The 27,584-nt window shown below is 46.6% G+C and overlaps 1 protein-coding gene across 1 annotated transcript in view; it reads right to left on the bottom strand.

Annotated features, from left to right (window-relative positions):
* Positions 1 to 429: 429 nt before the first annotated feature.
* vill (villin like) overlaps positions 430 to 27,584 on the bottom strand; it is a 33,732-nt gene continuing 6,577 nt past the window's right edge. The window contains 19 exon segments of the mRNA NM_001005657.1: positions 430 to 841; positions 1,606 to 1,911; positions 2,860 to 2,928; positions 4,552 to 4,740; positions 5,276 to 5,420; positions 7,376 to 7,521; positions 7,804 to 7,983; positions 9,054 to 9,212; positions 9,753 to 9,890; positions 10,857 to 10,957; positions 11,641 to 11,794; positions 12,378 to 12,476; positions 12,795 to 12,873; positions 13,667 to 13,866; positions 14,534 to 14,644; positions 15,590 to 15,698; positions 16,138 to 16,334; positions 18,407 to 18,481; positions 19,137 to 19,208. Coding sequence (NP_001005657.1) covers positions 728 to 841; positions 1,606 to 1,911; positions 2,860 to 2,928; positions 4,552 to 4,740; positions 5,276 to 5,420; positions 7,376 to 7,521; positions 7,804 to 7,983; positions 9,054 to 9,212; positions 9,753 to 9,890; positions 10,857 to 10,957; positions 11,641 to 11,794; positions 12,378 to 12,476; positions 12,795 to 12,873; positions 13,667 to 13,866; positions 14,534 to 14,644; positions 15,590 to 15,698; positions 16,138 to 16,334; positions 18,407 to 18,481; positions 19,137 to 19,196 — 2,631 coding nt within the window. The 5' untranslated portion in view covers positions 19,197 to 19,208 and the 3' untranslated portion in view covers positions 430 to 727.

Genomic DNA, 27,584 nt, shown 5'->3' on the forward strand with positions numbered 1-27,584 from the left:
AAGCACAATTCAGCAGGAACAGCCCCCTAAGTTTGCTCATAGCCTGTACAGAGAGAAATAAAACCCAAACTCTGTTCTCAAAATGTTTTATTCGATCATATAATATCATTATCACTGAATAGAAAGTCACAAGGATAATGTCACCTTCAGCCCTAAGCAAAGTTGTGGTTTATTGAAAAACCCCGTGTATAGTTGCAGTTCTACCCAAGAGCGGGAGCTGCCATTTGCTTTATGACACTTCCCATAAGCAGACGAACGAGCACCTCTAGATGGATAAATAACTATGGCAGCGCCCGTAAATACAAATATGAAATGTAAGGAAGGTTCCGCCCTCGTACCATGTGACTCCTGTTATATCATAATATCTCGGGGGGGAGGGGCAATATTATTATCATTCAGAATTGGCAAAAAGTGACCCCACATATAAACTTTATATATTATTAGATTTATTTTGCACGTGGCTGCCTGACGATGTGCAGTGACCCTTACAGCGATGCAATATGGCTGCCCTCATATGATCCCGCCTCCTCTGCTCCACCTATGAACATCCAGTAACAATATGGCACCGGCGAAGTCAGGGCTCCTCACACATTAGTCACATGACTGCGCTGGCACGGGGTATAAAGCATAAGGGGAAGGCGGGGCTTCTTGTAAATAAACATATTTCAGGGGAAAGGGGGGCGGGGCTGGGGGAGGGACCATTAAGTTCGTCAGCGAAGCAATTTCTCTAGAACAGCCCGTGTTGCTTCTTCAGATTTTGTTGCTTCCATTTTGGCATCTGGTAGAACTGTGCTTTGGGCATCCCCATAATGGCGGCAAAGTCTGCGTCGGACAAGTACATCTGGCGGGGGAGAAGGCGGAGAAAGCATTGGTCATGTGACACATTCAGCATTTGGTTTCACATTTTATTGTCCCGCGTTTGAAAGGATCGTAAACGGGCGGATTTATCCCATCGGAATTTGAGTTTTTTGACGCAATTTGAGAAAATCGTGGCAAAAAATTATTCGCTGAAATATTTTCTCATTGAAATTTTTTTTTCTAAACTTGAATTTACGAGATTTATCAATCAATCTCTTCTAAATTAGTCAAAAATTAATAAATTGGCCTCTAACAAAGATGGCAACCCAGACTGGGAGAGATCCAGAGGAGCCCTGGCCCTGCCCCTGTTCCGCCCATGCCCCGCCCCTGCTATGCTCTATGTATCATTGCTTCAGACAATATTTGGGGCGCAATGGAGCAGGTAAGTAAGTTAGGTTTCAGGAGTAAATGACTGACTGTTCGGAGACGGACTCGTTACTATGGGTAACCAGGGGGAAGAGGCTTAAATATGTGGGGGAGTTGCCATGTCTGGACTCCATCTTCCACATAAACCTTGTGTGGGGTCAGGGTAGATAGCAGGGCCACATGTCTAGGGCTCTCAGCAAGCAGTCTCTCTACATTCAGGAGTCAGAGTCAAATTGTGACTTTCAAATCAGAATAACCGGCTCCGACACAGCTGTGAGTAGAGAGACAGGTTGCTCAGAGAGGAAGAGGAACTTCACAAAACAACATCATAACACAAAGGACTAAAGAATAAAGAATGTTCCCCTGTAAAGTTGCCTTTACCTCCTTCTTGGTTGGATCCACTCCGTCGGGCAAGTCCTCTGTGACCTTGTTGATCAGGAAAGATCTGTCAAACCATTGGTTGCCGTTGCTCTCCGGCAGGGGCTCGGGGTTCTGTTTGACTTGGTTCGGAACCTGGCTCCCATTGGTCGTTGCTTGGTGACCGTTGTTATACTGCAGGTTCTCTTGGCTGTGGGACCTGTACATGGGGATGGGGACACTCTCGGGGGCACTGCTCGTGGGGGGGGCACTGCTCGTGGGGGGGGCATTGCTCGTGCTCTTCTTGTTCAGGTTGGTGTTTTGAAGGTCCTACAAGAAGCCCAGATTAGCATCGTACTGACGGCAATGAAACCGAATAATATTGTAGGGATTAAGCCAAATCTCATTAGTGGCATTTCCATGTATCCTCTACAGGGTCGGAGTGGGCCGGTGGGACACCAGGAAGTAACCCAACTGGGGTGGGGGGGCCCTCAAGGTGGCAACCCCAGTGGCCCTGGACACCCCAGTCCAACACTGTAGAAGCTTTACTTGAACACGGAATCCTTATTTTGGGATTTTGGACAAACCTACTAAGCGCTACTAAGTTTGCTAGCTGTCATGACCCTGCCTCCAGCATCATCATCCCGCCCTCTCATGGACACACCCCCACCCTGGCCAATATTAGAAGCTACAAAAGGTGGCAACTCTTTTGCCCAAATTACACAGAGAGTCCCAGACTCAAGGGCACATAAGGCAAATGCTGTGTATTGCCCCCGGGGGCTTCCCTATTGATGACAATGGGAACAAACCCCGAGACCCCCTTCATTGCGATAGGCCTGGGAATCATCCAATAGACTTTAGCATAAGGAGTGCTGGTAACCTCTGACAGATATTATTGTTTGTATTGGGCTGAAGCGGAACTATTACCCTCACACTATTGTCTAGGCCTATTTGTCTCACAAGGAAGTGGCCTACAGACCATGGTTGGACCTTCATTAGATAATAACAGAACATGAGGAACAGGCATAGTGTTCCATTTTCTTGACCTTAAATGAAGTTAGATGGTGCTGCTGGGCCAACCAGATGAGCCCTACACCATCATGCAACGGGGGGTCTGAAATATGATCAGCATTATGGGGTTCTGGATAGTAAAGGAATCTAGAACATGAGAAGGACAAGACAAAGTGTTCTCATAATGAGAGATATCCTGGAACTGTCGGTATTTCCCTGTACTAAGCTCAGCCACTTGTTTAGTTGAGACATTAGGCACAGACTCACCACACTAATCTGTGAGATTGCCGAGACATCACCCAAGGTCTTCTTCATGTCTTCATACGACAGGTCCGACTGAAGGACAAAATGACATTGTGCTCATGTTCTACCCAAAACTTCTCATTCAATAACATTTATACTTCCTTATATTCAGTGAATACAATGAAAAGTGATACAGATCAGGCCTATAGTACATGGTGTTATAGACTCGCGCTCCACCCATAGACCATAGATGACCATTCAAGGTCCATGGTATAGGGCTTCAGGTGGCCTCACTGGGGATGGTTCCTGGGTTTCTGACTAATCAACCCAAAGCCCTAAACTACAGTTATGGTATTATTGGGCCTCACAGATGGATAATAACTTTGCTCTGAATCATGGGTCAAGAAATGTGTCTCCCCAGAGATGAAAGGAGCTGAATGTTCTATTGGTTTTTGGACCTGATGATGTTCCTTGCTCACCCACTAAGAACCATTGATCCCTTTGACTATGAAGATTTTCATTCATCAAGGTCATGGTATATCTAGTAGAAGTAAATCTAGAGCAACTGGAGACATTTCTCTACTCATCCGAGCAGCTTCTTCAGGTCTTCAGCTTCTCCAGGTCTTCAGCTTCTCCAGGTCTTCAGCTTCCCAGGTCTTCAGCTTCTCCAGGTCTTCAGCTTCTCCAGGTCTTCAGCTTCTCCAGGTCTTCAGCTTCTTCAGGTCATTCTTCAGGTCATTCAGCTTCTTCAGGTCAGGAGTAGCAAACGTCTTCAATGATTACTCAGCCCAGTTGCTCTAGATTTACTTATACAAGATACACTGATCCCGTTTTTATTCTCCCAAGGGATTACAGGGAGGTCTTTAAAAACCTCTTCACCACTGGTTGGGCAGAGAGACCAATATAAGACTAACTGTCCAATCACATTCATGGCCACCTTAACCCCTAGTTTTCTCACACACTAGATCAAAGTATGATCTGTGATGATGATAAGAAAGAACACTAAGCTGTAATAAGGGCAACATCTATGCTTAACCCCATAAAGGCCACGCTACAAGCTAAATGCCTTAGGGTGAAGACACACAGAGCTACTTAGTAGCAGCTACTTGTCAGGGCTACTAAATGCCAGAAAATCCCCTGCCATAGACAATACTGAGAATTGCCCCTGCTAAAACACACAGAGACAATTATCAGTAAATGATCAGCATTGTCTGTTTTAGTAGCTACAACAAGTAGCTGCTACTAGTAGCTCTGTGTGTCTTCATCCTTAAAGAATGGAAAGGATGTAAGACTGATTCTGGCCGTAGTAGTCCAGGCAGGGATTGTGTTACAGCACAATGAAAAGTCCCAAACTTATCAAACTGGCCAGAAGAAGCTCTTGGTGAATTCTTATTCTACATATTCCCTAGGAATGTCCCAAATAGGACCCTTGAGTTGTAGATGGAGGACTACAGGTTGGATCTCACTGACTTCCATGGCAGGTTCTGGGCATGTGGATTCTACTTGTTGTCTCTTTGTGTATCCCACCCATAATCTATAGTTGTACTAAGCATCTCATCTTCTGTGACTGTGGTCTCTCAGCTGCCCCTGCCCCCAAGAACATCACATGACTTTCTGTCTTTGTTCATCAGTAGAATGTCGTTCCCACTACCAATGAGGCTCCTTGTGGGACATAAACCTTCACACACAACTCTGTATGTACCCTGCTGCACTTACACTCCACTTATGGGAATCCCAAGCGTTGAACCATCCGGTGAAGGTGGGAGGTTCGTGTCCTTGTTTGACCAGAATGATGGGTGTGGCCAAGTCCCGTCCCGCAGGATGTGCCCTCAGATACTCCTGCGATGCTTTAACCGACTCCGTCTTCTCATAGTCATTCGCTGATTTACCAACCCAGAGAAAAATCTGAAGAGGGGAAAAAATAGAGGATTTTGAAGGTCTGCAGTAGCGTTGGCTCAGAAGCGATAGGGAGGTCCCTCAGCCCGGGCTGACTGATTAGGGGTCACTGTTTAGGGGGTGAAGGGCTCAGTGAGGAAGGTACTAGACCCTAAGAGAAAGAAGTCTGGTCTTGAGCTCTACAATTGGGATATAGACACTACAGTTGATGTCTTGTAAAGCCCAAGGGTCCAAGAGGGACAAAGGATGGTGGGCCAAGTAGGTGCCCAAGTAGGTGCCTAAGTAGGAGCCTAAGGAGGAGCCTAAGTAGGAGCCTAAGTAGGTGCCTAAGTAGGTGCCCAAGTAGGTGCCCAAGTAGGTGCCCAAGTAGGTGCCCAAGCAGGAGCCTAAGTAGGTGCCCAAGTAGGAGCCTAAGTGCCCCAGTAGGGGAAACACCAGCTAATCTGATGCTTTGCCAGAGTGCGCCGTATCCCCATGGGCTCCTTGTGAGAATGAGAAGTGGGGGATGCCACAGGGAGCAGAATCCGCCATGTTGTCCACTAACCTCCTCCCAGGTATCCAGCAACATGACGTCGTCCTCATCCAGGTCACTCTGGCAGAAATCCACCACTTCCGTCATCACAAAGCGGCCGGTCTGGTTGGAGCATTCAAAGAGCCGAGGCGAGTACTGCACTGCCTGCTCCTGGAACCTGCAAGTAGTCACGGTAACAACCCAATGAAGGGTTGTACTCACTTTCTTACCCTCTGAGGGGCAATATATCAAGGGCAGAACCCAAGCACAGTACCCATCATACACCCCTGTATTTACAGTCCAATCCCATCATTGTTTCCTATTTCACCCATTTTCAAGGGGAAGTTAATCCCATCATTGTTTCTATTTCACACACTTTCAAGGGGAAGTTAATCCCCTCATTGTTTTCTATTTCACCCAGTTTCAAGGGGAAGTTAATCCCATCATTGTTTTCTATTTCACTCACTTTCAAGGGGAAGTTAATCCCATCATTGTTTTCTATTTCACACAATTTCAAGGGGAAGTTAATCCCATCATTGTTTTCTATTTCACACAATTTCAAGGGGAAGTTAATCCCCTCATTGTTTTCTATTTCACCCAGTTTCAAGGGGAAGTTAATCCCATCATTGTTTTCTATTTCACCCAGTTTCAAGGGGAAGTTAATCCCCTCATTGTTTTCTATTTCACCCAGTTTCAAGGGGAAGTTAATCCCATCATTGTTTTCTATTTCACCCAGTTTCAAGGGGAAGTTAATCCCATCATTGTTTTCTATTTCACCCAGTTTCAAGGAGAAGTTAATCCCCTCATTGTTTTCTATTTCACCCAGTTTCAAGGAGAAGTTAATCCCCTCATTGTTTTCTATTTCACACAATTTCAAGGGGAAGTTAATCCCATCATTGTTTTCTATTTCACCCAGTTTCAAGGAGAAGTTAATCCCCTCATTGTTTTCTATTTCACCCAGTTTCAAGGAGAAGTTAATCCCCTCATTGTTTTCTATTTCACACAATTTCAAGGGGAAGTTAATCCCATCATTGTTTTCTATTTCACCCAGTTTCAAGGAGAAGTTAATCCCCTCATTGTTTTCTATTTCACACAGTTTCAAGGGGAAGTTAATCCCATCATTATTTTTTTTCACCCAGTTTCAAGGGGAAGTTAATCCCATCATTGTTTTTTTCACCCAGTTTCAAGGGGAAGTTAATCCCATCATTGTTTTATTCACCCAGTTTCAAGGGGAAGTTAATCACATCATTATTTTTTTCACCCAGTTTCAAGGGGAAGCTAATCCCATCATTGTTTTCTATTTCACACAGTTTCAAGGGGAAGTTAATCCCATCATTGTTTTCTATTTCACCCAGTTTCAAGGGGAAGTTAATCCCATCATTGTTTTATTCACAGTTTCAAGGGGAAGTTAATCTCATCATTGTTTTCTATTTCACCCAGTTTCAAGGGGAAGTTAATCCCATCATTGTTTTCTATTTCACCCAGTTTCAAGGGGAAGTTAATCCCCTCATTGTTTTCTATTTCACCCAGTTTCAAGGGGAAGTTAATCCCATCATTGTTTTCTATTTCACCCAGTTTCAAGGGGAAGTTAATCCCATCATTGTTTTCTATTTCACCCAGTTTCAAGGGGAAGTTAATCCCATCATTGTTTTCTATTTCACCCAGTTTCAAGGGGAAGTTAATCCCATCGTTGTTTTCTATTTCACACAGTTTCAAGGGGAAGTTAATCACATCATTATTTTTTTCACCCAGTTTCAAGGGGAAGTTAATCCCATCATTGTTTTCTATTTCACCCAGTTTCAAGGGGAAGTTAATCCCATCATTGTTTTCTATTTCACACAGTTTCAAGGGGAAGTTAATCCCATCATTGTTTTCTATTTCACCCAGTTTCAAGGAGAAGTTAATCCCCTCATTGTTTTCTATTTCACCCAGTTTCAAGGGGAAGTTAATCCCATCATTGTTTTCTATTTCACCCAGTTTCAAGGGGAAGTTAATCACATCATTATTTTTTTCACCCAGTTTCAAGGGGAAGTTAATCCCATCATTGTTTTATTCACAGTTTCAAGGGGAAGTTGATCCCATCATTGTTTTCTATTTCACCCACTTTCAAGGGGAATTTAATCCCATTGTTACCTTTTATCACTTGCATAGGGGGCTTTCCCTCCGAGGGCGACCCAGAATTCTGCGGGCTCTTGGCCCTCGAGGATGGTCTGCTTGTCCTGCTTGGAGATGATGTTTGCCACGGTCTTTGCCATTTCCCGCTCGTCCCCACTGCAGCCCTTTGTGAGTAAGGAGATTGGATCAACTATTAACCCACAAACCCGATGGCGGCTAATATCTGCCCAACTATAGCGGGCCAATCAGATGTGGAGATAACATGCAATTTAAATGGAGTGATGTGGTTGCATTTGGTAATTGAAATGTCCCCCTTTAGGTCCATGCAGGGGCCTAGGGGCAGGGCTGTAATAAAGGGGCAGAGATGTCCCCGGGGCCCGGGGACCATGAAAATTGAAGGGCTCCAACTCCAATAGAACAGGACTGTAATACCCCCCCGCCAGTACCTTGCCACACCAGAGGTAGCACATAGACTCCGTCTTCAGCACAAACACATCGTTGGAATTAAGGGAAGATGCTCTTGCCGGGACTTCTGTGGCTTTGGTGTTGTACTCATTGGTTCCTTTCACTTGGAACAGTTTGATTGGTGCCTCTGGTTCATGCACCCCCAATCGACTCGTTCCACCCTAAGCAAAGATTATTAACAAAATCAAGTAAAATTGGTTTAGAATGGTGTCAGCAAACTAGAAGTCTAGTGATTATAATGTATTATAAGGGATACTGTACCCCCTACTGTAAATGATAAGGATATTAGCAGTCACTGAGGGGTTCTGTGCCCATATAAAGGCACAAGGCTGCAGGCTGAGTTATACAGGGAACTCTGAGTATCACTCATGTATTATAAGGGATAATGTACCCCCTACTGTAAATGATAAGGATATTAGCAGTCACTGAGGGGTTCTGTGCCCATATAAAGGCACAAGGCTGCAGGCTGAGTTATACAGGGAACTCTGAGTATCACTCATGTATTATAAGGGATAGTGTACCCCCTACTGTAAATGATAAGGATATTAGCAGTCACTGAGGGGTTCTGTGCCCATATAAAGGCACAAGGCTGCAGGCTGAGTTATACAGGGAACTCTGAGTATCACTCATGTATTATAAGGGATAATGTACCCCCTACTGTAAATGATAAGGATATTAGCAGTCACTGAGGGGTTCTGTGCCCATATAAAGGCACAAGGCTGCAGGCTGAGTTATACAGGGAACTCTGAGTATCACTCATGTATTATAAGGGGTCATGTACCCCCTACTGTAAATGATAAGGATATTAGCAGTCACTGAGGGGTTCTGTGCCCATATAAAGGCACAAGGCTGCAGGCTGAGTTATACAGGGAACTCTGAGTATCACTCATATATTATAAGGGATAATGTACCCCCTACTGTAAATGATAAGGATATTAGCAGTCACTGAGGGGTTCTGTGCCCATATAAAGGCACAAGGCTGCAGGCTGAGTTATACAGGGAACTCTGAGTATCACTCATGTATTATAAGGGATAATGTACCCCCTACTGTAAATGATAAGGATATTAGCAGTCACTGAGGGGTTCTGTGCCCATATAAAGGCACAAGGCTGCAGGCTGAGTTATACAGGGAACTCTGAGTATCACTCATGTATTATAAGGGATACTGTACCCCCTATTGTAAATGATAAGGATATTAGCAGTCACCCCCTACTGTATATTAAGAACTTACCTCATATATAATCATTTTCCCTTTGAACATGGCCTGCAGATGTCTGGGTTCCTTTCCCATAGTGACTCGGATTTGGACTGGTTGGTCATGGTACTTCTTGTCCAGTTGGACGGCTTGGAACGCACACGCTGTAATTTCATCCTGGCTGGCGTGACGGCCCTAGGGTACAGCAGGACAATCTCAGTAAATAACAGATATCGGGCAGCGCCAGTAATAGAACAACTGGTGCTGGTTTCCCTTTGGGCTAAACATTAACCCTATCTGTAACAATGGCCCCTTTATTGGAGCTCCCTATAGATCCTCTCAGGTCCCTGTCTGGGTTTCACATGAGGGGTGGGCGTGTCCTAACGGTCCCTGCCAGAAGCACAGTAGGAGGGGGAGAGCCAATCACAGCCCTGCAGTCACACTGCAATGTAATTAAATTCAACCAGGTCTACTAACCCCCAGCAACCAATCTGATGTTTTCTTTTATACCAGTAAGCAATAAACACTACGTGGTTATTGGCGGGTATGGGTTGTTTGACCTCTTGTGCCTGTTATCACATTACCCAATAGAATACAATGAAGCTCGAGTGTTCTAGATATTATAAAATCCATAGAACTTTCTTACTTTCTCTCTCTCTCTCTGTTACCAATAATTGTCTATGCAGATCTGTCCCACCTTCTCTGATTGGTTAGAATGGCAATAAAATGACTTACCAGCCACATGTAGAGAAGGTAATTGGGCCGCCCAGACTTCATATACGTATAGAGAATTAAGTAGCAGTCTCCCCCGTAGAACTGTCCGTAGGTCCTGGGTTCCACCTCTGCCAGTTCCAGCTTTTCGATTCTCCAGACCTGGGCAGAAGGGAATTCACAGATATCATTGGGTGAAACTGGAAATCTACAAGGAGAAGTATCTGAGGGGACTATGGGATAGATTTCCAACCAAGGATTTGTAACCAAGGGCCCTTCAGTTATTTGATCTTCATGGGCTCAGCCATTGGCTGGTGGATAGGGGGCTGCTTTAGTGCAGAACACCACTAGTTGCCCCAAGTAGCCTATGACTATACTTAGGAAAAACATTAGCTCTGGGCTACTTGTGCCACCTGGCCAGAACTTCACCGGCCTTTCTGGTAAAATACGAGCCTGGACTGGTCCTTCGACCCAGGCCTGCCTCCAATGCACTCCCACCCCAACTCTGATCTGTCCCTGAGCCCACCTCCTATCCCATCTCCCTTTCTAGCCCACCCTCAAACTATTTCCCCTCACTAATTCATGCCCCACCCCATTAACGCCATTGCTCTGCCCCTGATGTCATGGACCCTCCCCCACTGACATGCCCCCTGCCATGGCCAGTAAGAAGAAGAAGATATTTCATGCCATCTGCCCACTGGCCAATGAAGGGAAAATGGAGAGGGTCCAGAAATATCTCTGGGTACATGGATAAACTCATTAATACTGATTTAAGAAAGAAGTTCTAGATCTTCCTTCCACACCAGTATTCTCCCATGATTGGTGGCTCTTCTGCTTGAGGGGAGAGAGGACAGTCAAGTTTTATGTACCCCATGAGTATTGGGCATTCACAGCAATTACAGGAGAAGGAGAACTGAGCACCAATCTCCGAGGAACCTGCTGAGGAACCAAAAACCCAGGAAGTCTCCAAGAATCTCATCAAAGATCACAAGATCCCAGAATATACTTTTTGTCAGTGTGGCCTATAGGGAACTTTGCCATAAGATACAACAAGTCACAAATAAACAGGGTCTTTATTGATGAGCCACTTATATCTACTGCATCTACTGGTGCCACACTCATCCTCACCTCAACGTTCCCAGACGCGTCGTCCACCATCCGCTGCTCGGCGGCTAATTCCGGGCGGGCATAGAGCTGGTTCACGTCGAATTTCGTTTGTTCCACTTTGGCTAAAGTGAAAGTTAAAATGGAATCAAATGAATTCAGTTGTTGGAAGTTATACGGGAAGGGTAAGGTGTGATTGGATTGGTAACTGCTTCATCTGCTCCGAAGTCATCAGTTTTGTAGGAGAAATGAACCCAACACCCAACTGGAAGGGAACTTTATGTGTATTGGTCCAGCAGCACCAATGAGACAGAATAGGGACCACCCTGGAACAGACTGTGAAAATGGACCATCCCCCTAGCTATGAACCTTTGGTACGTCCCTCTACCCCCTGAGGTATCATGGGCAGGTTGGCATGTATGTGGGTTCATATGGCTGTGGGTAGGGTAAATCTGTCTATAGCTGGTTGCTGCCCAAGACCCTGTAGAGTCGGGCAAGACCAAGGTGTTATAGCAAGATGGAGACACTCTGCCATGCTTTACCCAAGCCCAATGTACAGCCCAAGAGTCAAGGTCAATATCTGTATAAGGAAAGCCCCCATTACTCTTTGCTTGAGTAGAAGAAGACCTCACAGACCCCCCATTATTGATGACCACTGCCTGGTAGCATTAAGTTCTATGGAGAAAACCTCTACAGTGACAGCAATACAATCAGGTATAACCACAATGTTTACTGCATCCATTCATTCTATTATTCACTCAACCAACACTGAAGTCAATTTCCCCTTTACATCCAACGTCAATCTCACCGATTTTGCCGACGCTAAAAGTCTTTCCCAGGCCCTGTGTTTCCCCGACGTCCCTCCAGTTCTGGAACAGCTGCTTGAACATGGCCGACTCAGCGCCATCGTTGACCACCTCCACATTGGTAGTCGGGGGGTAGCCCTTGGCTTGTATGAAACCCTAAAGGAGGGAAAGAGCAACCTACTGAGCTTCTGTAACCCTATGGATATGTGCACTGGAGGGGGCAATTATTGTGACCCAAGACCTTGTACTTGCCATTGGACGGGGCAACAAGTACAGGGCTGCATTGTGGTCTGTTTTGAATGAGGTGCAAGTTACAAGCCCCACCCACCGACCCCTTGTAAATGCAGTTCTTAAGTGGCCTTAAGCCCTGTGGACCCTTGAGTGTATCCAGCCAATGGGTCTGTAGACTAAATGGATGGAAACGATAGGACAGGGATGGACAAACTCTATTGTTCATCTGGGCTGAGTGGCCAACTGATTGGACCGAACACCAGGCACCCCCTAATAAGGTGCTTTGGACAGATCAACTGTGATCCAATAGGTAGGTAGAATGTTCTGTCCAAGCTGACCACCGACATGCCCAGACAGTTGGGCAGTGTGGCCAAATTAGTCGTAAGCCCTGGCCATACATGTCATTGTTATTTATGTAATAGGAAGCCATTGGCAAGGCCACGGCACATATTGCTCCTATATTCTGTATATTGGGCGGCTCTGGGGGTCGGACATGGAGACCACGTACCACGGCTCTGCTGAAAGCTGCCGACTTCTCCTCCGGGCTGGAGTTTTTACCCCTCCAAACGTAGATCTTCACTCCGCCCTGGTCCAGAATGTGACAGTCCTGCAGGAACATGAACGTGCGGCTTCAGAACACGGAACCCAGGTCTGGGTCAGGCCGGGGTTTGGTTATTGGCACGTGGAGAAGCTTTCGGTGGGTAACGCCGACTCCACATCAGCCCCAACATTAACCCTCGGCTTTCCCATTGCCTGGGCCCCTCCTATAGAAGCCATTCTTACAGGCACCAATCAGGGGCCATGGAGAAGTTAAGGGCCTTATACATAACAGAGACATGGGAAGTCATTGCCCCAACTGCCCCCAACTCTGTCACCAACTCCCCCCCCCATTGGCAGAAAATGATCCATTAATTCCCTGACTCACCTCGTGCTGCAGGAGATCCTGAGTGAGGGGCTTTGTGGCGAGTTCTTGTACCACCAAATTGGCGTCCTTCTCAAATACACTGGAACATAAAGTATTCATCTGTCAGGTGACTACGGTCCAATTATCAGTTCAGGAACACAAATTACATTGGTCACAGAACCCCTCAGTGACTTCTAATATCCTTATCATTTACAGTAGGGGGTACATTATCCCTTATAATACATGAGTGATACTCAGAGTTCCCTGTATAACTCAGCCTGCAGCCTTGTGCCTTTATATGGGCACAGAACCCCTCAGTGACTGCTAATATCCTTATCATTTACAGTAGGGGGTACATTATCCCTTATAATACATGAGTGATACTCAGAGTTCCCTGTATAACTCAGCCTGCAGCCTTGTGCCTTTATATGGGGGGCACAGAACCCCTCAGTGACTGCTAATATCCTTATCATTTACAGTAGGGGGTACATTACCCCTTATAATACATGAGTGATACTCAGAGTTCCCTGTATAACTCAGCCTGCAGCCTTGTGCCTTTATATGGGCACAGAACCCCTCAGTGACTGCTAATATCCTTATCATTTACAGTAGGGGGTACATTATCCCTTATAATACATGAGTGATACTCAGAGTTCCCTGTATAACTCAGCCTGCAGCCTTGTGCCTTTATATGGGCACAGAACCCCTCAGTGACTGCTAATATCCTTATCATTTACAGTAGGGGGTACAGTATCCCTTATAATACATGAGTGATACCTGTATAACCCCCAGTTTACAACAGTGAGTATTAACCATTTCAGCAGACAGACTGGAGGTTATGTTGTACTTATTATCCCATTGGTTGGGTTCCTCGCTGCTGTTGGATAACTTACTGATAGAGTCTGACATTTGCTTTTTGTTGCTCATCCGCTTTCTCGTCTGGAACCGAATCTTTCAGCTCCCCCGCCCGTGCCCCCAGCACTGCCACCATGATCTGCATGAGATCGGGGGAATCCTGCTCGTTGTCTATGACCCCAATCTGGGCTCTTCCTCCTCTTTCGTCGTCTCTTATGCTCTGCGCTAAGGAACAGGCCTGGGGGGAGGGGAGAGACATTCACTTTAAATGTTCTGTTTCATAAACCCCCATGGAAAGATCTAGCAGCCCAGGCAAAGAATCCAAGATAATCAAGAATCTAGAATCCAATCAAGAACCCAAGATAATCAAGAATCCAAGAATCCAATCAAGAATCCAAGAATCCAATCAAGAATCTAGAATCCTAGAATCCAATCAAGAATCCAAGATAATCAAGAATCTAGAATCCTGGAATCCAATCAAGAATCCAAGAATCCAATCAAGAATCCAAGAATCCAATCAAGAATCCAAGATAATCAAGAATCTAGAATCCTAGAATCCAGTCAAGAATCCAAGATAATCAAGAATCAAGAATCCTAGAATCCAAGATAATAAAGAATCTAGAATCCTAGAATCCAATCAAGAATCCAAGATAATCAAGAATCCTAGAATCCTAGAATCCAATCAAGAATCCAAGATAATCAAGAATCCTAGAATCCAATCAAGAATCCAAGATAATCAAGAATCTAGAATCCAAGAATCCAATCAAGAATCCAAGATAATCAAGAATCCAATCAAGAATCCAAGATAATCATAACACCTTGTGTTCAACCCTCCCACACTCAGGGGTCTATGTATGTTATTCCACAGAACTACTCTATGGTTTCCTATTTGTTTACTCACTGACCCGGATCCTCTCAGACTTGTTGCTCTCAGGTCCGTTCCATTGGATGATCACTTTGCCGAGGTCCAGTAGGAAAACATCTCCTTTGTTAAAGCTGTTCCAGGACATCGCTACCTGTGAAAGAAGGAAAGATCAGCCTTTAGTAAGTCTGGAATCAGCCGCCATAATTTGACCTTCTCATTCTGGCCCATCCGGAGCGGAGGTACTGGGTGAGACTAGGGGATTCCTATCAAGGCAATCAAGTCATGGGAGGTGGCGAGTCTATAGGTCCTACTAATGCAGGTGGGAAGGGTAGGGAAAGCCCTGTTATATCTATTTGTATTGGAGTGTGTTCTTCTAGGAGGTGAGTGTCAGTATAGAGAAGAGTTAGAGAGCCCTGAGTAAGCTGGGTAGGTTTAACTAGTGGTAGAACTAGTTCTATCAGCTTGTGTAGGAGCAAGAACTAGAGTAGGGTACCTGCACAATCAGTCTTTGGCTCAGACAAGGACAGTAATTGGGTCTGGCATGGGCAGAACTGTAATGGATCTGACAGCATTGGGTCTGGCATGGGCAAAACTGTAATGGATCTGACAGCATTGGGTCTGGCATGGGCAAAACTGTAATGGATCTGACAGCATTGGGTCTGGCATGGGCAGAACTGTAATGGGTCTGACAGCATTGGGTCTGGCATGGGCAGAACTGTAATGGATCTGACAGCATTGGGTCTGGCATGGGCAGAACTGTAATGGATCTGACAGCATTGGGTCTGGCATGGGCAGAACTGTAATGGATCTGACAACATTGGGTCTGGCATGGGAAGAACTGTAATGCATCTGACAGCATTGAGTCTGGCATGGGCAGAACTGTAATGGATCTGACAACATTGGGTCTGGCATGGGAAGAACTGTAATGCATCTGACAGCATTGGGTCTGGCATGGGCAGAATGGATCTGAGAGGGATTTACGTTGGAGGAACAGACACTGATGATTATATATCTGTAGAGCCGGTGCCACTGTGAGACAGAACCAGAGATGAGGCCCAGAAGGGCTATTGGCCACGGCTGTAACATTTGTGCCCACCTCGGTGGCAGTGACGTGCTTCTTCCCTTTCACGTGGAGCAGGCGCCGTATGTTGTACATGTTTGTCTCTACGTGCTTGAACCCCGACGACACCCCTCCTTTCTTGTAGCTGGAGGGGAGAGAAACAGAGGGAGAACAACCGTTATTCTCTTCATTGCAAAACCTAAAGCAAAAGCTAAAGAACCGGCCCAATCAGCAGTAAAAGGGCACGTAGGGTTCTACAGAGGATTTGGTGGATCTAGTTGTGTCCCCACAGATCAGTAGCAGCCTCCACCCCAAAACATTCACGAAAATGATCTATTTGCACCCATAGATTGAGATCCACAGTAGGAGAGCTGAACTTCTAGAACCCCCGATAGCCGCTGGTTCTGCTGACCCCCTGTTCCACCCCTAGCTGTGATGAACAAGTTCTCAGCATTCCAAGTCAGGGGCACCCTTGGTATCCCACATCTACAGGCCCAATTGGGTTTCTGATGGTGGACACGCTCAGGAGAGCACCATGTTGTTCTCCACCGTTGGTCTAGATCAAGTTGGTTGACAACTCTTACATGACGCCATTCTTGAAGTAACTTTTAAAGGTGGCAGACTCGTGCCCTTGCACTTCCCGGTGCTGGATTGGGCCTCCCCCGAGGAGCCCGTCGATCTGTGTGGCGTAGAAGGCGGCCGAGCCCTGCTCATCCTGGGAGGAGTCCTTCCCTATCCAGTAGTGAATATCACTGATCAAGCCATTGGGGGTCTGTTTGTTCTGTAGGAAATAAAGGGAATGAAGATTGAACTTTACTCTTGGACCTTCTCCAATGACCACAAGAGAATTGCAATTGCTATTATAACCTTATTATAGGGTTAGTTACCCTTGAGAGAAGCCGGAAGGCATGGCATGATGCCAGTGAGAGATGGTTATGGAATTACACAGGTTTATTTGTTTCTCATAAACTAACCCAACAAAATCCATGTCATGCAACTGACCCCCCAGAGTGGGCGGGCAACTGGGAGGCGCCCAATACCGGCTGGAACTCGCAAGGCTAAGCGTGCCGTGGTTCTAGAACGCTCCGGACTGTGCATTTTGATCTTTGGTCTGGGACTTGTGCCAACCCCTGGGAATGTTTATATTTACATTTGGTGTTATTCATTGTCACCTTTAGCAAATACACACATTCCATCCTCGCCTTGAACTCCCAGTCATTCCACTCATGTCTGACATCCCCAACTATACTCACTATAGCGGGGTGACTGTTACCCCAATGTTTCTATATATCTGTAGCCTTGTTATGGGCTAAGGGGGCCCAGCCTGAAGGCCAGTTAGGGGGGGATTTGGGGTGAGTGCTTATTTGTGCCCTGGGTACCCCTGGAACTATAGCGGGGTGACTGTTACCCCAATGTTTCTATATATCTGTAACCTTGTTATGGGCTAAGGGGGCCCAGCCTGAAGGCCAGTTAGGGGGGGATTTGGGGTGAGTGCTTATTTGTGCCCTGGGTACCCCTGGAACTATAGCGGGGTGACTGTTACCCCAATGTTTCTATATATCTGTAACCTTGTTATGGGCTAAGGGGGCCCAGCCTGAAGGCCAGTTAGGGGGGATTTGGGGTGAGTGCTTATTTGTGCCCTGGGTACCCCTGGAACTATAGCGGGGTGACTGTTACCCCAATGTTTCTATATATCTGTAACCTTGTTATGGGCTAAGGGGGCCCAGCCTGAAGGCCAGTTAGGGGGGGATTTGGGGTGAGTTCTTATTTGTGCCCTGGGTACCCCTGGAACTATAGTGGGGTGACTGTTACCCCAATGTTTCTATATATCTGTAACCTTGTTATGGGCTAAGGGGGCCCAGCCTGAAGGCCAGTTAGGGGGGGATTTGGGGTGAGTGCTTATTTGTGCCCTGGGTACCCCTGGAACTATAGCGGGGTGACTGTTACCCCAATGTTTCTATATATCTGTAACCTTGTTATGGGCTAAGGGGGCCCAGCCTGAAGGCCAGTTAGGGGGGGATTTGGGGTGAGTGCTTATTTGTGCCCTGGGTACCCCTGGAACTATAGCGGGGTGACTGTTACCCCAATGTTTCTATATATCTGTTACCTTGTTATGGGCTAAGGGGGCCCAGCCTGAAGGCCAGTTAGGGGGGATTTGGGGTAAGTGCTTATTTGTGCCCTGGGTACCCCTGGAACTATAGCAGGGTGACTGTTACCCCAATGTTTCTATACCGACAGAATCACATTATGCCAGTGGCTCCTACATCACTGTGAGTAATGGGGCAGAAATCCCGGTCGGTGTGGGGCACAATGGATGACTCAAGGCACCAGTCATTGTTTGTTCCGATATTAATCTGAAATGGTTTGAGGCCAAGCGGTTGCACAGTGAGACTCCAGAGATGGAGGCAGAATAATTAGGGTGGAACATATTTCAGAAGAAATCAATTTTACTCGGAGCAATTACACAGGACAGGGAGTGCATTAGGTGCACTATGAGCTTTATTGTGCGCTGAGTTTTAGTTTGATGGTATGCGCTTACAGCCATGTTGTTTCACTTATCCCATAATAAAAACTCCCACAAACTGGCTTTTTAATCCTGAATCCCCCAATATTGAGTTCTTTTATTCATAAAGTAGATTATGGAAAATGGAATTTTCAGTAGGACCACCAAAGCCTTGGAACCTGTGGGACATGGAACCCATAAGTCCAAGATCTCCCCTAAAAACTTCCTACGAAGTTTCTCAGGATTGATGTTTTGGATCTTCTGTTCTAGGCCTAGGTGCACATAAAACCTTCCCACTGGACTTTCTTTGCTACAGGTTCTACAGGTTCTATGTGGCCTCAGATACTTACATACAAGAGGATGTAGCAGTCGCCTTCGAAAAAGCTTCCGTAGGCCTTCTCAGGAATGGGAACCATTTTCATTTTCTGAAAAGAACATATGAGAGGTTTGTTAGTGGATAAGTACATGTATGGGACCTATTATCCAGAATGCTGGGACCTGGGATTTTCCGGATAAGGGATCTTTCTGTAATTTGGATCTCCATAACTTAAGTCTGCTAAAAATCATTTAAATATTGAATAAACCCTATAGGCTCATTTTGCCCCCAATAAGGGGTAATTATATCTTAGTTGGGATCAAGTACAGGTACTGTTTTATTATTACAGAGAAAAGGGAATCATTTAACCATTAAATAAACCCAATAGGGCTGTTCTGCCCCAATAAGGGGTAATTATATCTTAGTTGGGATCAAGTACAGGTACTGTTTTATTATTACAGAGAAAAGGGAATCATTTAACCATTAAATAAACCCAATAGGGCTGTTCTGCCCCAATAAGGGGTAATTATATCTTAGTTGGGATCAAGTACAGGTACTGTTTTATTATTACAGAGAAAAGGGAATCATTTAACCATGAAATAAACCCAATAGGGCTGTTCTGTCCCCCTTAATTTAACCATAAGGCTCATATAAAGCATAATAAATTGGTCTGGGTCAGTAGGGTGTTATGGGAATGCCCTGTGGCTTATTCTATTGAGTTTTCTTGCAGCCCAGGGATGGAGCCCCCCTATAGTATCACTTACCTCCATGGACCATATCTGCAGGCCGGGTTTCCGACAGATGTTTTCCAGATTCTGAGTCATTTTGCGGGAAAACTGAAAGGGAAGATTTAACGTGAGTGATTCATGGTTTTTTAAGGCAGATTTAACATCATGAAACATAAATTTTCCCTTTAAGGTGACACAGTAATTACTGCCCTACTAACAGTCTCTCAACTTAATAAGAATCATGCAAGATATGCCCAGTCTAATGAGGTGCCCTGTCCAAAATATGTACCCAGGCTACAAATAAGCTCTTACCCCAAATCCCCCCCTAACTGGCCTTCAGGCTGGGCCCCCTTAGCCCATAACAAGGTTACAGATATATAGAAACATTGGGGTAACAGTCACCCTGCTATAGTTCCAGGGGTACCCAGGGCACAAATAAGCACTCACCCCAAATCCCCCCCTAACTGGCCTTCAGGCTGGGCCCCCTTAGCCCATAACAAGGTTACAGATATATAGAAACATTGGGGTAACAGTCACCCCGCTATAGTTCCAGGGGTACCCAGGGCACAAATAAGCACTCACCCCAAATCCCCCCCTAACTGGCCTTCAGGCTGGGCCCCCTTAGCCCATAACAAGGTTACAGATATATAGAAACATTGGGGTAACAGTCACCCCGCTATAGTTCCAGGGGTACCCAGGGCACAAATAAGCACTCACCCCAAATCCCCCCCTAACTGGCCTTCAGGCTGGGCCCCCTTAGCCCATAACAAGGTTACAGATATATAGAAACATTGGGGTAACAGTCACCCTGCTATAGTTCCAGGGGTACCCAGGGCACAAATAAGCACTCACCCCAAATCCCCCCCTAACTGGCCTTCAGGCTGGGCCCCCTTAGCCCATAACAAGGTTACAGATATATAGAAACATTGGGGTAACAGTCACCCCGCTATAGTTCCTGGGGTGTAACTGGCCTTCTGACTGGGTCTAGTTATTTGCAGCAAGGGGGCCCAACCCTACAGAGCTAACTATTTCCCAGGGTTACAAATAAACTCTTTTCCCATTAGGAAATAATGCAAAGATGGAAATTACTTTCTATCCAGTTTCAGTCTATACAGGCTGAAGTGGAAAATAAAGTCCATACAAACACACACGCCGGCAGAAAGACACACAAACACACTTCCTATAACAAAGCCTGTTGCTTTAGGGCAGTGGGAGGTTTGGCTGAGAGATAAAATAACAAGGAAGCCGCAGTCCTTTCCCTTTCACTGGTGTCAGTGCAGAGATTTTGGCACAGAGCGGCTGTATACGTGGCTATATAAACTGCTGGGGTTGGTGCCACCGGGTGTGGGCACACTATTGTAAAGCGGTGGCACAGAGCGGCTGTGTACGTGGCTATATAAACTGCCGGGGATGGTGCCACGGGGTGTGGGCACACTATTGTGCAGCAGTGGCACAGAGCGGCTGTATACGTGGCTATATAAACTGCCGGGGATGGTGCCACGGGGTGTGGGCACACTATTGTGCAGCAGTGGAACAGAATGGCTGTATACGTGGCTATATAAACTGCTGGGGTTGGTGCCACGGGGTGTGGGCACACTATTCTGCAGCAGTGGAACAGAATGGCTGTATACGTGGCTATATAAACTGCTGGGGTTGGTGCCACCGGGCGTGGGCACACTATTGTGCATCAGTGGCACAGAGGCACATTAAGGTGCGATCCGATGACAGTGTTGCACCGTGCTACACTGACGCTCACTATTATTGCACACAGTTTGCACTCATGGGCAGGGGTTTTGCCCCTTTGTGTACAGACCAGGCGCAGGTTGCATTGCGCACACTTGTTGCACAAGTGCCTATACACTGGATTCCTGGGTTGGAGTGTTGTATAGGGGGCAAAGACATGGCGAATTGTGCAGATATTTGGCACCGGCTTAGTAATTGTGCGGGTAATGGCGCACTGGGTACCAATATCCTCTCCGTGTGTCTGTACGTAGGCCGACTCCGTGTGTCTGTACGTAGGCCGACTCCGTGTGTCTGTACGTAGGCCGACTCCGTGTGTCTGTACGTAGGCCGACTCCGTGTGTCTGTACGTAGGCCGACTCCGTGTGTCTGTACGTAGGCCGACTCCGTGTTTACGTAGGCCGACTCGTGTGTCTGTACGTAGGCCGACTCCGTGTGTCTGTACGTAGGCCGACTCCGTGTGTCTGTACGTAGGCCGACTCCGTGTGTCTGTACGTAGGCCGACTCCGTGTGTCTGTACGTAGGCCGACTCCGTGCCTGAGACACAGCAGAGCAGACAGGAGCACATTGACTTCTCTCCGCCTGCATTTTCTCCACTGCCCCAGTGGCAATTAGTACAGAAGCTTCAGGCAGGATCAGCTGCTCCCAGGGTTCCCTCTAAGCCTGGATTCTAATTCTAGGTTATAATGGTGTCACAAGGATTCCCAACACACCGACTGTGTAACAGCTACTTACTGCAGGCCTTGGGGACTACCGCTTGCAGCAATCCTGCTCTGAGTTGCTTACTAGTTACCCTTTCTAGCTAGCGCTCCCAAGCCTTGTATTACACAGGGATAACCTCACTTTGCCCTACCGTATCGCTTTAGCTCCCACCAACCTCTTCTATGGGGCTTCTTCTACCTCAGCTCCTTCTTTGGGGCTTCTTCTACCTCAGCTCTCTCCTCTGGGGCTTCTTCTACCTCAGCTCTCTACTCTGGGGTTTCTTCTACCTCAGCTCTCTACTCTGGGGTTTCTTCTACCTCAGCTCTCTTCTCTGGGGTCTCTTCTACCTCAGCTCTCTTCTCTGGGGTTTCTTCTACCTCAGCTCTCTTCTCTGGGGCTTCTTCTACCTCAGCTCTCTTCTTTGGGGCTTCTTCTATTTCAGCTCTCTTCTCTGGGGTCTCTTCTACCTCAGCTCTCTTCTCTGGGGTCTCTTCTACCTCAGCCCTCTACTCTGGGGCTTCTTCTACCTCAGCTCTCTTCTCTGGGGCCTCTTCTACCTCAGCTCTCTTCTCTGGGGTTCCTTCTACCTCAGCTGTCTTCTCTCGAGTTTCTTCTACCTCAGCTCTCTTCTCTGGGGTCTCTTCTACCTCAGCTCTCTACTTTGGGGCTTCTTCTACCTCAGCTCTCTTCTCTGGGGTTCCTTCTACATCAGCTTTCTTCTCTGGGGCTTCTACTACCTCAGCTTTCTTCTCTGGGGCTTCTTCTACCTCAGCTCTCTTCTCTGGGGCTTCTTCTACCTCAGCTCTCTTCTCTGGGGTTCCTTCTACCTCATCTCTCTTCTCTCGAGTTTCTTCTACCTCAGCTCTCTTCTCTGGGGCTTTTTCTACCTCAGCTCTCTTCTCTCAAGTTTCTTCTACCTCAGCTTCTTCTCTTGGGCTTCTTCTACCTCAGCTCTCTTCTCTCGAGTTTCTTCTACCTCAGCTCCTTCTCTGGGGCTTCTTCTACCTCAGCTCTCTTCTCTGGGGCTTCTTCTACCTCAGCTCTCTTCTCTGGGGCTTCTTCTACCTCAGCTCCCTTCTCTGGGGTCTCTTCTACCTCAGCTCTCTACTCTCGGGCTTCTTCTACCTTAGCTCTCTTCTCTGGGGCCTCTTATACCTCAGCTCTCTTCTATGGGGCTTCTTCTACCTCAGCTCTCTTCTCTGGGGCTTCTTCTACCTCAGCTCTCATCTCTGGGGTCTCTTCTACCTCAGCTCTCTTCTCTGGGGTTCCTTCTACCTCAGCTCTCATCTCTGGGGTCTCTTCTACCTCAGCTCTTATCTCTGGGTTCTCTTCTACCTCAGCTCTCTTCTATGGGACTTCTTCACCTCAGCTCTCTTCTCTGGGGCTTCTTCACCTCAGCTCTCTTCTCTGGGGTCTCTTCTACCTCAGCTCTCTTCTATGGGGCTTCTTCTACCTCAGCTCTCTTCTATGGGACTTCTTTGTGCCCAGGGCTCGTTCACCCACATCCCTCTTCCAGCTGGGAGGTTTATTTGGACAAAATACTTGTAGATCCATTTGCTGAGTCTGGAAGTTGTAAAGGTCACTTTATATCCCTTTGGTTTCTAAGCTGTGATAGGCTGTTATAGGCTCAGCCATTCAGTCATTCTCAGCTTATCCCACCCCCTGGCTATGGGCTCCATCTTGCCTCTCTCAGGGGGGCTGAGCCCTCCATAAATGCCACCCAGTGTTCCTATTAAATCTGAGTACTGAGCGTTCTCCTTGGCGCGGCGCCTACTGCTTTGGGGAAATAAGCGGAAGACAAATTACTATTGTAATTGGAAATAATAATTTTCTTACTTTGGAAAACCTTCTGCAAAATAAACTGGCTGTTTAATAACAACTGTCAGTCCCTGAGGAACAAAGCTCCCTTGTTGGGACACAAGAACAGTAGCGCCCTAGTTATATGGTGGGGGGGGGGGGGGGGAAGCCATAGGGGAGAGGTTGGTTTGAGTAACCTGCTAGTGGCTCTGTGCTTACACCATAGTTACACATGGAGCAATACAAATTGTACTTTGGCTCAACTCCATTGTTACCTTTTTGCACAAAATAATCCACCAAATAACATGTTCCCCCAACCCAAAGTATTGGGGATGCCCTGCCGGGTGTTAGAGGGGTGGTTCAAGTTCATTTATTAATTATTTTTTTATAGGTTTTTATTAATTTGACTTCTTCTTCTGACTCTTTGCAGCTTTCAAATAAGGGTCACTGACCCCGGCAGCCAAAAAACTACTGCTCTGTGAGACTCCAGTATCATTGTTATTTTTATTACTGATTTTTCTATTCAGCCCCTCTCCTATTCATATACCCGTCTCTCATTCAAACCTCTCCCTGGTTGTTAAGGTAATTCAGACCCTAGTAACCAGATAGCTGCTGAAATGCCAAACTGAAGCACTGCTGAACAAAAAAGTGAAATAACTAAAAAAATACAAATAATAAATAATGAAGACCAATTGCAAATTGTCTCAGAATATTACTCTCTACATCAGGGATCTGTTCCTAGGCAGGAGCGACTCTGATCCACCTTATGCAATGTGCCGGTCCCGCCCCTGCCATTCTTATCTTTAATTAGTTTTTGCTAAGTTCCGACCCAAAGACCCCAGGTTTCAGCCTCTCCTCCCAGGAGCCATAATGGGATATTCACCCTTTCACTTTGCCAATCTCTATAGGGCTCATGAACATTGCGTTGCCAGAAAACAAACGTGCCGGTGATATCATAGAGTGTGTGCTGATGTCATAGAAGTGAATGACGTATTTCTGTGAGGGATTAGCGAGGGAAAGCAGCAGTACTAAACATTAATGCTCAGATAAACAGAACTGACTCTGACTCTGAATGTCAGAAAGGAAATAGAAATAGTCACTCGATCACCAGGAAATGGATTGCTCTATGCAAATAAATCATTTTCTAGTTTTCTAGTTGCTGCTTTGCCCAAGGACCCCCTTTCCCCCCAACTCTGAGCCCTGTGAAACCATCGGGTAACAACAAGTTTAGCTCTCTACTCTGGGGTTTCTTCTACCTCAGCTCTCTACTCTGGGGTCTCTTCTACCTCAGCTCTTTTCTCTGGGGCTTCTTCTACCTCAGCTCTTTTCTCTGGGGTTTCTTCTACCTCAGCTCTCTTTTCTGGGGTTCCTTCTACCTCAGCTCTCTTCTCTGGGGTCTCTTCTACCTCAGCTCTCTTCTCTGGGGTTTCTTCTACCTCAGCTCTTTTCTCTGGGGTTCCTTCTACCTCAGCTCTCTTCTCTGGGGTCTCTTCTACCTCAGCTCTTTTCTCTGGGGTTTCTTCTACCTCAGCTCTCTTTTCTGGGGTTCCTTCTACCTCAGCTCTCTTCTCTGGGGTCTCTTCTACCTCAGCTCTCTTCTCTGGGGTTTCTTCTACCTCAGCTCTTTTCTCTGGGGTTCCTTCTACCTTAGCTCTCTTCTCTGGGGTCTCTTCTATCTCAGCTCTCTTCTCTGGGGACTCCCTTTCCCCCCAACTCTGAGCCCTGTGAAACCATCGGGTAACAACAAGTTTAGCTCTGTACTCTGGGGTTTCTTCTACCTCAGCTCTCTACTATGGGGGTTCTTCTACCTCAGCTCTCTACTCTGGGGGTTCTTCTACCTCAGCTCTCTACTCTGGGGTTTCTTCTACCTCAGCTCTCTTCTCTGGGGTCTCTTCTACCTCAGCTCTCTTCTCTGGGGTCTCTTCTACCTCAGCTCTCTACTCTGGGGTTTCTTCTACCTCAGCTCTCTACTCTGGGGTCTCTTCTACCTCAGCTCTTTTCTCTGGGGTCTCTTCTACCTTTAGCTCCCTTCTCTGGGGTTTCTTCTACCTCAGCTCCCTTCTCTGGGGCTTCTTCTACCTCAGCTCTCTTCTCTGGGGCTTCTTCTACCTCAGCTCTCTCTCTGGGGTCTCTTCGACCTCAGCTCTCTTCTCTGGGGTCTCTTCGACCTAAGCTCTCTTCTCTGGGGTCTCTTCTACCTCAGCTCTCTTCTCTGGGGCTTCTTCTACCTCAGCTCTCTTCTCTGGGGCCTCTTCTACCTCAGCTCTTTTCTCTGGGGTTTCTTCTACCTCAGCTCTCTTCTCTGGGGTCTCTTCTACCTCAGCTCTTTTCTCTGGGGTCTCTTCTACCTCAGCTCTTTTCTCTGGGGTCTCTTCTACCTCAGCTCTTTTCTCTGGGGTCTCTTCTACCTCAGCTCTTTTCTCTGGGGTTTCTTCTACCTCAGCTCTCTTTTCTGGGGTTTCTTCTACCTCAGCTCTCTTTTCTGGGGTTCCTTCTACCTTAGCTCTCTTCTCTGGGGTCTCTTCTATCTCAGCTCTCTTCTCTGGGGACTCCCTTTCCCCCCAACTCTGAGCCCTGTGAAACCATTGGGTAACAACAAGTTGAACAGAAATACTGAAATGTTTTGTGGAAGCGCCAGGATGCACTTTCCCATGTAGGAACGCCAGGTGCGCTCTATTTACCCACCAAGGATTATGGGGGCATTGTTCTGTTATCACATGACCCCAGTACTTTGCGTGATGCAGTCGGGAACCCCCCCTCTGGCAGACAATGGTTTCTGCTAGTGTGTCATTCACGTGCTATTTTAGTGAGGATTAGGGATCTACATTCCCACTCATACCGGCGAATTCCATTTCCAAAAGGTAAAGAGAATCGGATTTCATGGTCTCTTTCTTGCCAGGCTGGGGAGGCGGAGCCGGGCTATAATCATAACTGGAATGTAATAAACCCCACTCACAGATTTTAAACCCAATGCATATTACATTACGTATGATAAAACATTAACCATATAACCATTGTGCCCTAGGCCTGGTCTTAAAAAAATCCATGTATTCGGATATTGACTGGGGACTGGAGAGTGATTTGGCTGCACAAACCGGTGGTAACAGTTTCCCCACTAGGCCCCAAGGAAAGGGGATGCAAGTGGGGCTCCTGTTACTTATAGGTCATTAAATGACCCACCATAGGGACGAGGGTTGGGGGATACCAACAGCAGAGTTTGGACAGACCAACTTGAATTCTACGGGGAGGCTCAACTGTTTGTCAACTCGCCATTCTAGTTTATCCATAATGAATAATTCATCACTACTGTGGTTAAATCATATTGGTCAGTGCTGCTGGCCACAAAGGTTCCACTTGAGTTCTACAGAAACCATTTTGCTTTTTCTTCATTTTTCAACTAGCGCCCCAAGTGTCCACAGTCAGGGCCACAAATTAATGACCATAGTTCATATTGGACAACCAACCAGTAGAGTAATGGGCCCGAATGTCGGAAGCCCAATGTGATGGAAAAAAGAATCATTAGATCCAAAAAACCAAGGAGCTGAGGTCTTCAGAGCTCTTGGGTTCCCTCACCCTGTTTAAAGTTCAACAATGGTCATTTGATCTCAAAGATCTCACAACTGAAAGCCCAGCTTGAAGTTTAGTTAGGGTGAGATCTGGGATAAAGATGTATATATATGAGATCAAATGACCATTGTTGAACTTTAAACAGGGTGAGGGAACCCAAGAGGTCTGAAGACCTCAGCTCCTTGGTTTTTTGGACCTAATGATTCCTTTTTTGCCCTCATGCAATTAAATAAATCCACTGTGGACACCCAAGAAGTCTAGCACTACTGCCAACACCAGTAAATCGTACAAAGAACTACAGGACTGAGACTTTGGTCATAGACCTTGAGACCCCTAAGATATTGGCTAAACCCCAAAGAGTTATCAGCAATTTAAGCTTACTTTGGGGGTCATTTCCATTCACTTGAATGGTTATTGCCTGGCCTATCATACACCAGGTGATTGGGCCATGGAGTGGTGGGAAAAGGCTTTTGACCACCATTCTGAGAGCCCTGTGGTGTTCAAAATTTCTGGTGTTCCCTAAGCCTTGGGGCATTTTTTACTACAGAAAAAAGAAATATTGCTCAGGGAGTCAGGTAACTGAAGGCGGCTTGGGGGTGGCGTGGGACCTCTCTCTTTCCCCCTCCCAGTTATGATGTTTGTAGATCTTAGCAGGTTCCATCACAAAAGCCGTGTGTC

The sequence above is a fragment of the Xenopus tropicalis genome, chromosome 6, assembly GCF_000004195.4.
Source record: "Xenopus tropicalis strain Nigerian chromosome 6, UCB_Xtro_10.0, whole genome shotgun sequence".
NCBI classification, from domain to species: Eukaryota; Metazoa; Chordata; class Amphibia; order Anura; family Pipidae; genus Xenopus; species Xenopus tropicalis.